We start from the raw sequence: 13,259 nt of genomic DNA on the forward strand, positions 1-13,259 counted from the left end.
TCATATTCCCCAAATTTAAGTATTAACAGTACCCAGATAAATGTCTTTGGAACTTTACAAATGAATTCTTTCATTTTAAAAAATAGAACCAGTCTTTCTGAGGCATGAAAATGAAATAATTTACTTCAGATTCTTAGTATTCACTCAAAAACTGAATACCAACAAATGCCAAAAATGTAAATAGGTCATAAGAGTTAATAAGTAGTAGGTAATAAATAATTTAATAAGTATTATGCTCATAATAGGTACATAAAAAACATTTCTGACAAAAAATTAACATAAATACCATATAGGTATGGAAAAGTGTAGATTTCAAAATCTACAAAACAACATATGATTATGCAATTCCAAGCAGGCACAGGACAACACTGTTTTCAGGAAGATGTATTTTAAACTGTCAAAAACAAATTAACAAAAATTCTGAATTATTTACTCTTGAAATTAAGTTAGGCTATAATGCTTTCCTTAAAATTAATATTTAAAGCCCTGGCTGGAGTGACTCAATTGGTTGAGCATCATCCTGTGCATGGAAAGGTTGCCAGTTCAATTCACGGTCTGAGCACATATAGAAGGCAACTATCTCACCCCTCTCTCTCTCTCTCCTTCCCCCTCTTCCTCCCTCCCCCTCTCCTTTGCTCTCTCTAAGCATGTCTTCGGGTGAGGATTTTTAAAAAAATTACAGATAAATAAAAAGCCCACTATTCTTAAGGGAGGCATATTAAGTTTAGAGCATGGCTGACCTCCTGGAAGTCCATCTTAAAGGTTAGGCATAAGCCAGTTTCACAAGGTGCTATTTATGGCTCTGACATTTTCACATCTGTGCAAACCCTTTTGAATCCATTTAAAATAAATCCATTTATTTAAAGGTATTCTTCAGTATGGAAAAATCCATATGTTTATCTTCAAAACTGGTCCATTCACATTTCAAAGGAATCCTCTGACAATCTTAGTACTTGAGGATTGGTGTACTTTATCCACGCTCATATTTTGTTTGTATATTCACCCTCAGGCTTCACTTTTCCATCGATGCATCCAATTTATAAAATACTTTTGAATATAAGAAGTAATTTTTGTTATTTTAAAATAAATAACTTATCCAGCATCTTGTGGAACAATTATCCCACTAAAGTTAAAGCCTGATTATACATATGGCACTAAAACTTGGTCTTTTTAAATTATGGAAATATAGTTTTAATAGACTATATATTGGCTTGACAGGGAATAGTTACAAAATAGGCATATTAAAGTAACCACCAAATATCAATTTAACAAAAAATTGGGATAAAGAGTGGGATGAGATTATGAGAGGTTAAAATTTTCATCTAATATTAAATTATGACTCAAGAAATGGCAGTATAAGCTTATCACTTGAAAATACAGAGGTATGTAATAGAACAAAGAGCTAGAGGATGCCTGTAGAGCAGACCTGGGTATAGAACAAGAGATTGCTTTCTTGGTTACAGTAACTCTTTTAGTAATATTTTATTCCATATGTGTGTGTATATATATATATATATGATAAAAATTAATTTTTAAAACCTTTCAGAAAACAGTATAAATTATTATAAAAGGGTCAATTTTCACTCCTGCAGTATCATAGAGAATCTCTGAAGCCTTCAGACCATCTGCATCATCTGAGATTTAAAAAAAAAAAAATGGCCCTGGCTGGTTTGGCTCAGTGGATAGAGCGTCAGCCTGTGGACTGAGGGGTCCCAGGTTTGATTCCGGTCAGGGGCATGTGCCTTGGTTGCGGGCAGATCCCCAGTGGGGGGTGTGCAGGAGGCAGCTGATCGATGTTTCTGACTCTGTCCCTCTCACTTCCTCTCTGTGGAAGAATCAATAAAATATATTTTTTTTAAAAAATGCCTGCCATATGCAAAAGACCATACATAGGCTCTCATGTAAATCGAAAACTATAAAACTTTTAGAAAAATATCTTCAGGATCTAGTATCAGATGAAGTTATTAGACACCAAAAGCATGATCCATAAAGAAAAATTAACAAATTAGACTTCACAAAAATTTAAAACTTTTGCTCCGTGAAAGCCCATACGAAGAAGATGTAGACTGGGAGAAAACATGTGCAAACCACATACCCAACAACGAATTTGTATCTAAAATGTATAAAGAACTCTCAAAACTCAACAGTAAAAAACAATCCAATTAGAAAAATAGGCAACTGACTCAGACATTTCATCAGAATATATACAGAGAGCAAAATAAAGACATAAAAAGATTTCTCAACATCTCTGGCCATCAGGGAAATTAACTTTAAAACACAATGAGATTATTATTACACACTTATCAGAATAGCTAAAATATAAAATAGTAACACTACCAAATTTTGGTAAGGATACAGAGAAATTACATCACACACATTGCTGATGAGAATGTAAAACAGTGCAGGTACTCTGGAAACAGTTTGGTAGTTTCTTACAAAACTAAACTTGTAATTACTATATGACCTAGTAATTGCAGTACTGGGTATTTATCCCCCCAAAATGAAAACTTATGATTACAGAAAAACCTATGCAAAATATTCATAGCAACTTTATTTATAAAAATTGGAATCAGCCCAGATATTCCTCAATGGGTGAATGGTTAAACTGTGGTGAATGCATACCATGGAACACTATTCAACAATAAAAAAGAACTACTTATGCACACAACTTGGATGAATCTCCAGGGAATTATGCTGAGTGAATAAAAGCCAATCTCAAAAGGTTACATCCTGTATGATTCCATTTACATTACATTTATAAGATGATAAAATTTTATAGAGAACAAATTTTTGGATGAAAGTAGGGGGAGGAGAGAAAAAGAATCTATCTATATAAAACCCTAATATGCAAACAGACTGAACGGCAGAACAACTGAACAACCGGTGGCTATGACGTGAGCTGACCACCAGGGGGCATGCACAGAACATGGTGGGAGTAGACCACAGTGAGATGGTGAAACAGGTGAGCAGGGGTGCCAGACCAAGGCGGGGCACCTGTTGCTGTCATTGGGGCGAGCCTCTGGTGGTTACTGAAAATTCTTTGCTGCCGCGCGCTGCAGTCCTGCCCAGCGCTCACACCTGCTGCTGGGGCCGAAGCCACCACTCGCACCCACTGCCAGTGCCCAGCGCCAGTCCCTATCGCTCAGTGCCATTAGTGGATGCAAGTGGCGGCAGCTGGCCCCGATCGCCCCTGAGGGCTCTCCACCACCCCCTGCTCCTGAGGGACGATCAGGGCAGCAGCTGCTGCCATCATACCCACTGCTGGCACTGGCCCCAATCGCTTGGCACCGTTAGTGGGTGCAAGCAGGGCCAGCACTATCAGTGCGTGGAAGCGGCGGCAGCGGGAGCTGCTGGCAGACAGGGGACCCAGGGGCCACAGTAGGAGGAGCCAGGCGGGGGCACAGAGGATGGGCCAAGACCCACCCCTGTGCCCACCGCAGCCTCGCAGCCCTCAGTTCCTTTCAAGGTGCACGAATTTGTGCACTGGACCCCTAGTCTATAATAATAAAAGCAAGATATGCTAATTAGACTGAATGTCCTTCCGAAAGACCTTCCGGATGAAACTGTGGTGGCAGGGGCCGGGGCAGAGGCGGCCGGGGCAGAGGCAGCCCTGGCAGCAGTGGGGGCTGAGCCCCTTGCATGAATTTCATGCACCAGGCCTCTAGTATAGTTATAAAAGAATACCCAGGCCCGGCCAGCATGGCTCAGTGATTGAGCATTGACCTATGAACCAGTAGGTTATAGGCAGATGCCCGGGTTGTGGGCCAGATTCCCAATGTGGGATGTGCAGGAGGCAGCTGATTAATGATTCTCTCTCATCACTGATGTTTCTATTTCTCTCCCCCTCTTCCTTCCTCTCTGAAATGAGTAAAAATCTGTTAAAGAAAAAAAAAAAAGAAGAACCAGGGTCCTTGTCCCTTGGAACTGTTCAGTATCTTGACTGTGATGGTGACTTATACAAGTGATAAAACTGTAGAGAATTTAACACACACACACACACACACACACACACACACAATAAGTAAAACTGGGGAAATCTGAATAAAAATAGTGTACTACCACAAATGTCAATAACTTGGTTGTGATTATATTTGTTTCACAGAACGTTACCATTGGGAGAAACCAGGCAAAGTGTACAATGGAGCCCTCTGTATTATTTTTTACAACTGTATGTGAATATACAATTGCCTTAAAATTTTCAATTAAAAAAATCTGCATAAGCATTGCTATTGATAGGAATAAAACAAATCAACACTGTCCTCTGTTCTGATTTTGATATGTTGTATTTTTTGAGTCTCCAGAATAACATTTTTTCCATTTTCTAATGTTTTACAACCTTGGATGCTTTGTTTCTGGGTCATACTGGAAACTTAATGTTCCATCACCAGTTGCTGTACTCCTCAAAAACATATTATTTTTCATCTCTGGAAAAAAGGATAAATATCAAGCAATCACTTTTGCATGTAACCCTATATGGCACTGTCATCAAAGAAAATTTCTCATTTCGGATTTCCCTTCAAATGAGTTTCCTTCACCAAATTTTTAGTCTAATAATCTTTTCAAATTCCTTTTCTTATAATCCAAATTACTTATTCCATTAATTCCCAATATTTATCTATTTGAAGGAAGCAAACCCATGACCTTTACAAGACTTTTATCAGTTTTATGGATTTAGACAATGTTCTATTAACCCCAACACCCTCTGAAGCTCCTTTAAACTTCCTTTATGACCTATCTCCATAAGCAGTTTTCCCATGCAGATCTCACTAGCCAATCAAACAATTTATACTTTGTGCTAAATAACTATTATAAATTAACACAACAAGCCTTTGCTTCTCTATTCACCATAGATCCTACCACAGAAAAAACTGGGCAGCCTTGTACTTTTAAAAAGTTAAAACAGAATGCCATTATTTTTTCTATCATTCTTTCCATTTTATAAACCAAACATGAATATCAGTATTTCCTTTGCCACATCTTGTACACCATTATACACTACAATTCTTGAAAAGAAAATAATTATCCCTAACATTAGCAGCTCAGCTCTGCTATGTTATGCTCTAAATTTGCAAAGAACAAGTAACCTGAACAAATCACTTGATATTTGGTGCTGACTTGTTACTTCTCCACTTCTGTCAAAAAACAGAACAAAAATACTGCAACTCTACTTTTCAAATTGAAATTAATGAGCAGGAGAATCATCCTATCAATTTTTCCATATGCGTAAAATAATGAAATTCTTAGAATGAGAAACAGGGCTATGAGCAGGATAGGATATAGACTAGTCAAAAGTTTTTCATATAATCTTTTAGAAAATTACTTCACTTGCCTGTTTCCTAACTCTTAAGATTCATTGTAGGGCGCTTTCCTGCATTAATATTCTGTGATTCTAACATTCCATGGAGTTCTATGTAAATACACATAACAAAAACACAAACTTCCTTCAATATCTAAAGATACAGACTAGTGATATTAAGCATGGGAAAGTACCATAAAGGGATCCTCTGGACTCAATGACCACTGGTTAACACTAGTTTTTACATGGAATAGTGAGGAGTTAGATGTCTATAATCAGATGCTCTTTAGAGAGCTGGATTAAGTGTTGATTAGTTTTTATTTGTTTGGTTTTGGGGTTTTTTTGTAGTAAAATATACATAACAAAATTTACCATTTAAACCATTTTTTTCAAATGAAGTAAAAAACAACAACAAAAAAACCATAACATTAAATTTACCATGTTAACCATTTTAAATGTAGAGTACAGTGGTGTTAAGTATATTCACATTGTTGTGCAACAAATCTCCAGAACTTTTTCATCTCCCAAAGCTGAAACTCTATAACCATTCCTTATTTCACCTCCCTTGTCCTCGGGGACTATCATTTTACTTTCCACCAGTCTACTTTCTGTTTCTATGAAATTGACTTTAGATACCTATAAATGGCATTTTAACAATTTTTAAGTGTATAATTCAGTGGCATTAAATATATTCATATTGGTATGCAACCATCATCACTACCCATCTCCATAACCTTTTCATCTTCCCAAAATGAAATCTGTACCCAATAAGCAATAATTCCCCATTAACTAAAACTCCGTACCCATTAAGCAATAAATAACTTCTCATGTCCCAGTTTCCAGGCCCTGGTAACCACTTTCTACTTTATAAATTTGTTTATTCTATGTACCTCATATAAGTGATTTCACATAATACTTGTCCTTTTGTGTCTGGACTGTTTCACTTAGCACAGTGTTTTCAACACTGTGGTAGCATATATCGGGATTTCATTTCTTTTTCTTTTCTTTTTTTTTTAGGCTGAATAATATTCCACCTTATGTATAAACTATATTTCGTGTACCCATTAATCCCTTGGACATTTGAATTATTTCTACATTTTGGCTACTGTGAATAATGCTGCTCAACAGATAATAAAAAATGTTGATGATGACATGAAGATATTGAAACGTGGGTGCAGGACTAATGGGAATGTACAACAGTGCAGCCACGATGGAAAACAATATGGTGGCTTCTCAAAAAATTAAAAATATAACTATAATATGATCCAGCAATTCCATTTCTAGGTATAGACCCCCAAAAGAACGGAAAGCAAGCACTTGAGCAGGTAATTGTATGAGGAAATTCATTTTTTATAAGTCAGTCATCCTAATTGGTGTGAAATGACATCTCATAGTGGTACTGACTTACATTTCTCTAATGATTACTGATGTAGAACATCTTTTCATGTGCTTCTTGGTCATCTGTATATCTTCTTTGGGAAAATGTCTGAATAGTTTTCAATCAATCCTAAAAATATGTGTTTGAATGAAAGAAATTCCTTAGGCACTCTGGCATTCCTGCAGCATGAGCCACTTGTTGCCTGAGTATCACAGCAAAGCACAGACATGTTTAATATGACAAAGGTTTTACTCATTTCTCTAAAAAGTAGCTTCTCCATATAAAATGGGCTCAGCTCAATTTAACCAACAGTTCTTAAATGCAGATTAGTGAAACCATCCTACTTTCTAAAGCCAGAAAAACACCCAGAAAGACAACAAAAAGGATGCATTCATTATACCTTTCCTAGGAACAAGAGGCTTTACCAATTTAATTTCTTATACAAAGCCCAGAGACTCCATTTCCCATGAAAAGTATACCCTATGGAAAAAGTAACAATAGCTTGGCCAGTACAGCTCAGTGGTCGAGTGTTGACCTATGAAATAGGAGGTCACGGTTTGATTCCTAGTCAGGGCACATGCCTGGATTGCAGGCTCCATCCCTAGTAGGGGGCATACAGGAGGCAGCCTATCAATGATTCTGTCATCATTGATGTCTCTTTTCTATCACTTTCTCTCTCTCCCTTCCTCTCTGAAATCAATAAAAATATATACATTTTTAAAAAGTAATAATAATCTAGAGGTGGGAGGATTAACAATACCAAAAGGTATACATTCAGTAAAACAGCCCACCAAAAATTTCTACATAGTCTATGTAATTGCCATTATCACTATAGGGTAATGCTTTCCTGAGCTTTACTGCCAAGAGGGTTATGGTCAGATCAACCACTGAAATCTGCTCATTCAAAACCAGTAACTCTGTTTAGCAAATACTTCTCAATCTTTGAATTTCCAAGACCAGTTTTACCCTAAAATTACTCTATCAGCCAAACAGCTGATATTCTTAAGTAAAATCTGATCCCAATCTACATCACATATATAATACTCAGGAAGTAGGTAGACAGGAAAATATTAAAATAAAACGAGCCACAATTCTGTATGAGAGAATCCTGCTTGTACTACCTGTCTGCCTGTTTTCAATCATTATTTATCACGAACCCATGAAATGCAAGGACTCTTCTAGGTGCTTAACATCTTCTAGGTGCTTAACATCTATCAGCAAAAAAAGAAGACAAAGATCTCTGTTTCTACTGTCCTTCTATTCAGTTTGAAATTAGTGAGTGTGGAACATACCAGTAATTTTATTTTTTGCAATCATCTGCAATAAATCTTATGAGCATCATACGTAATTTCTCATATAGATGTGTGGAAACAAAGTATACAGAAAAATTTAAATACAGTAGTCTTTGTGAGCACTGTAAGCAAGCACCATAAGCCTATAAAAATTATTTCTTCCAAGAATCAATAACCAATAAGTAACTGAAATGGCTGTGCCTGAAAAAGTGGTGGCTTTCTTTTTATCGACAGTTTGGCCCCTCTGAACCTGCAAGATAACAACTTCTATTCAAACTTCAGGAGGTTTTCACTATCAGGTGACAACTCAAATTTCACTATCATTTATAATTAGAGAATCTTTTAGATTTTTTTTTTTTAAAAAAAGCAAAATGAAACAGAAAAAAACTCCTAGTCAACTGATAAAATTTTAAATGTCCTAAAAGTAGTGCATATTCAAAGTATTTCTAGTTATCTGCACATTAGACAATTGGCTAGTTTAGACAAACTATATAGACATGCACTGTCCAATATGGTAGCCAACTGCCACACTTAAAATGTGCCTAAATTAAAATGAGCTGTAAGTGCCCTAGCTGGTTTTGCTCAGTGGATAGAGCATCGGCCTGTGGACTGAAGGGTCCCGGGTTCAATTCCAGTCAAGGGCATATGCCTGGGTTGCGGGCTCTATCCCTAGTAGGGGGCATGCAGGAGGCAGCTGATCAATGATTCTCTCTCATCACTGATGTTTCTACCTATCCTTCCCTCTCCCTTCCTCTCTGAAATCAATAAAAATATATTTTTTTAAAAAATGAGCTGTAAGTATAACATACACACTGGAGAAAAAGAATGTAAAATATCGCAAAAATTTTTAATATTAATTACATAATAAAACATTTTGAATAAAGTAAGCAAAAATATATTATTAAATTCTTCTTTTACTTTTTTTTTGGTTAATCACCTGAGAATATTTTTTCCATCGATTTTTAGAGAAAGTGGAAGGGAAGGATGGGGGTGGGTGGGAAGGAGGGAATGAGGGAGTAAGGGAGGGAGAGGGAGAAACATCTATATGAGAGAGGCAAATCAACTGGTTGACTCCCACATACTTCACTCCCCAAAGGCTTGAACCTGCAACCCAGGTGTGTGCCCTTGACTGGGAACAGAGACCGAACCTGAGCTCTAACCACCAGCCAGAGCATCTTTTACTTTTTTACTGTGGCTACTAAAAAATAATATCTTTGTAGCTCACATTTTTTTTTCTTTTGGACAGCACTAGATTAAGACAATATAGACTTCTAAACCTGCACACAGAGCTAATACATGTTAGAACTGTACTCAGAATTTTATACTTATTTATTTATTCATTTCTAACTTATACTGTTCAACAAACCATATAAAAATAATCAAACATATCAAACATTTTTATATCAAAATGCAAAAGTCTCAGAATCTAAAGTGAAATTGTTTAGCAGAGCACTCGCAAATATGAGGGTGGCCACTTGTGTAGGACATTCAATCCATAAAGTAATTTGTTCTGCCACCCTTGAGCAGCAGAAGGGTCACATATTCTATATATAGCTAATATGTACTGTGCCCTTAGTGTGCCTGGCACCGTGCTAGGCGCTTTACTCACATTGACCCATAAAATCCTCATAACTATCCTATGCGGTAGATACTATCATTAACACTAAAGAAGAAACTGAAACAGAGAGATTAAGTAACTTGCCAAAGTGCCAAAGTCCCATTAACCTGCCAAACAATTCCAACCCAGCAGGCTTTATCCAAAACCATCACATATTTTCCCACGTAAAAGGACTACACAAAAACATTATGTCATTATCTTACAGGATTGTGTTTTAGTGGAGTGTGCACCCATTACAAAAAAGAGTGGAGTAGATGGAGTTAATGCTTTGTTTCCTGCTTTCCACCCCACCCTTTTCAATGGCAGGTTAAAGTTGATCACATGAATTAAATCCCTGATCTTACTACAGGTTTCTTCTACGATCCCTTTCCCAGAAAGGCTCTATCCCACCCCTCTAGTCCAATTCCTATCTGTCATTCAGGCTTTATTTTATTTTAGAGAACACGAAAAAATTGAGAGATAGACAGAGACAGACATCCATTTGTTGTTCCACCCATTTATGCATTCACTGGTTGCCTCTTGCATGTGTCCTGCCTGGGGATCAAACCTGCAACGTTGGCATATGGGGATGATGCTCTAACCAACGGAGCGTCCCAGCCAGGAGGCTTCCCAGGGCTGGGCAAACTTTTTGACTCGAGGGCCACAATGGGTTCTTAAACTGGACCGGAGGGCCGGAACAAAAGCATGGATGGAGTATTTGTGTGAACTAATATAAATTCAAAGTAAACATCATTACATAAAAGGGTACGGTCTTTTTTTTTTTAGTTTTATTCATTTCAGATGGGCCGAATCCGGCCCGCGGGCCGTAGTTTGCCCACGGCTGTTTTAACATCATCTCCATGCATGCCAACACAGACTTTCCACAATTGAGGCTAGTCACCCCTCCTTTCTATGCTTACCCCTAATGTAGCACTTTGCACACTCCAATGTGGCTGTCCTCACTAGACTGCCCCTAAAGGGGTCTCTTATCATCACTTATCAGCAGTGCCTACACAGTGCCCAGCATTACGTACTCGATGAATGTTTGCTTGACTATCTAATCACCTAACTCACCCCGCTACACCTGAAGGGGAATAGTAAAGGTAATCTTAGTGGTAGGAGCGCTAGCCCCCAGGCAGACACAAGTTTCTAAGTTTCACTAGATTTATGAGCGGTCAAGAGAACAGTAAAATACTCAGCAAACAATTATTAGGCTGTCACTCCCCCTCCAAAAAAAAGGGGAACTAAATAAAAATCTATTTTAAATGATCACTTGCTCAATTCAATGTCAATACAACTTATGAGAATGAATTAAGTAGCTGATATATATGTCATAAGAGATACAAATCAACTTCAATAATGCTATAAATTGTATGAAATCAGCTTAAGCTTGATAATTTCCAGAGTTCAAAGAAGACTGCAGTTACTTTTAAAAATCGTCTAAACATAAATCTAGTTACACTACAAAAAAAAACACACACAAAAAAACAAAAAAAACCCAGAAAAAACCAAAAAGGAGTTTCACTGCACTGTCCCAAGACCGAGTGCGGGCCTTCAAGGGACAGAGGCAACCAGGTGTCCTTTAAGGTATTTACAGGGGGCGGGATTCGCACACAATCCATTCCACACAATTTGTGTGAACGCCACTAACTGTTCCCACCAGGGTCAACAGGGACTTTCCTAGAGCCTTCCCTTTTCTTTTCCTCAACGGGGAACCGATTTAAAAAAAAAAAAAAAAAAAAAAAGGTCCATCTTCAGAATCACAGTAATTCTGAAACATGAGGTGAAAGTACATGGGAAGCCCTCTAGGGCTATGACTGGCAAAATACTGACCTGCAAGTTCTAGCGTCAAGTGAAACAGAAACTTTTGGGGGAGAGAGAGAGAGAGAGAGAGAGAGAGAGCGAGCAGATTCCCTCCCCTGAGACTGCTGCTCTGCCGTCGTCCCGGAAAGCTCAGTGGAGGCCGGCAGGCCAGGGTCCCACCCCAAGCACCGCGAGCCTCCGATTGTTTGACACATCAATGAATCGGTCACCTGAGGCCCAGCTCCCCTCTCCCCTCTCCCCTAAAGCTTTAGCGATTCCTCCCACCAACCCTCAAGTTTACTCGAAGTCATGGCCATATGGGATCTTCTCTTTACCCTGAAGTACAGACCAGGCCTTTGCCAAATGACCACCACCGGCCGCTCCCAACGCCACCACTAAAACCCAGCCCGGACCGATACCGACATCTGGGAAGGCCACATGGGTATGGAAAAGGCCAGTCCGGTCGCTTAAAGACACAGTAACCTGTGGGAGCTGCCCATTTTGTACCATCGGGCACCGAGCGAGCAGAAAGGGAGACGCGGACGCAGGAGGCCGGACAGAAAGCCACGGGGAGACCCCGCCCCGGGGAGCTCGATGCCGATTCAAACACAGTAACTTGGGTCTGTCGCCCGGGATGGGAATCACTCAAACAAAGGCGTCTATTCCGGGAAGCAAGATGTCCGGAGTGAAAAAAGAAACGGTTTGCAGCCACGCAGGCCACACGCCGTCCTCCCACGGGTCTTACCTATGGTGGAAATAAAGGTGGTATTGAAGGCATCGTCCGAAAAGCGGAAAAGGACGCAGGTCTTCCCCACGCCCGAGTCCCCGATCAGGAGCAGCTTGAAAAGCAGGTCGTACGTCTTCTTCGCCATTGGGAGGAGCGGCTCCGGCGCTCGCCGCGGGCGGCCCCCAGGGATCGGTCCCTCTCACTAGGGCCAACTCCTCGCTCGGGTGTCCTCAGGCCGGAGCACCGGGGAAGCGTGGGAAAAAAGGAGGGCTCGAGAGGGCGCGGGCGACCTCCGAACGGCCTCGTCGAGGAAGCACCGACGGTGGCGGCGTTCGGCGCTTCCGAGGGCGGCGACCGCGGCTTCGCAGCCTCTCCCAAGCCGCTCTGCCCGGTTCCGGGGAGTCGGTCGGGACAAAATGGCCTCCCCTCCCCCCTCAGGGCTGCTCGGCCGGGACGCTCCCACGGGCGAGCCAGCGAGCTCGGCCGTCGAGGGAGCGCGGAGGGCGTGAAGACAGTCTCTCTCCCGAGCCGAAACTCCGCGCTAGGGCACGGCGATGGCAGCCAAGAAGGACCCCGAGCCGAGAGCTCAGCTACATAGCCACAGGAAGCCGAGCCGCCCGGCCAGAGCCACCTTTTCCCCGTGCCCTCTCACGCCGGCGTGCGCGCTGCCTGACTCACGCAGGGACGTAGGCCCGCCCTTCCCTCGCGCCCTCGTCCTGCGGGCCGCCTCTGCGCACGCGCGCCAGGGGCTGTGGGGGCAGCCGGGGGCGGGGGGCGGAGCGCTGGGTCTCCGAGCCTCAGCCTCAGGCCCGACGGAGACGAGAGGGGCGGGGCGAGAGAGGGCGAGGCCGCGGGCGCGCTCCCTGCGGCCGCCTGATAGGGTGCGCGGCGGCACGAGCACGCCCCGCGCGGGTGGCGCTGCGTAGTAACTGCGCAGGCGCGGTCGTCTGGCGTAGCCCCTTCACCCCCTTCTCCCTCCCGGGCTCGCCCTGCCCGCTGCGAGGAGGATGCCCCGGGCTGTGTGTCACCGGGTGTCGAGCGGCTTTTGGCGCGGCGGCCGGCTTGGTGGCCCTGGGTTCCTGTGTAGCTGAACCTCGTAAACGCGGCGCCTCGGTCATTTAATACTTGGCTGACACGCAGCGCATCCTGGCGTGCCCTCCGTGGTG

The 13,259-nt window shown here is 41.4% G+C and overlaps 1 protein-coding gene across 1 annotated transcript in view; it reads right to left on the reverse strand.

The window, feature by feature from the left end:
- The window catches only part of RAB10 (RAB10, member RAS oncogene family), a 46,416-nt gene extending 33,605 nt beyond the window's left edge, over nucleotides 1–12,811 (reverse strand). Inside the window, exon 1 of the mRNA XM_081100862.1 lies at nucleotides 12,112–12,811. Within this exon, the coding sequence (XP_080956988.1) occupies nucleotides 12,112–12,238 (127 nt within the window). The 5' untranslated portion in view covers nucleotides 12,239–12,811. The remainder of the gene's footprint in view (nucleotides 1–12,111) is intronic.
- Nucleotides 12,812–13,259: the final 448 nt, after the last annotated feature.

The sequence above is a fragment of the Myotis nattereri genome (assembly GCF_964212035.1).
Source record: "Myotis nattereri genome assembly, chromosome: 10".
NCBI classification, from domain to species: domain Eukaryota; kingdom Metazoa; phylum Chordata; class Mammalia; order Chiroptera; family Vespertilionidae; genus Myotis; species Myotis nattereri.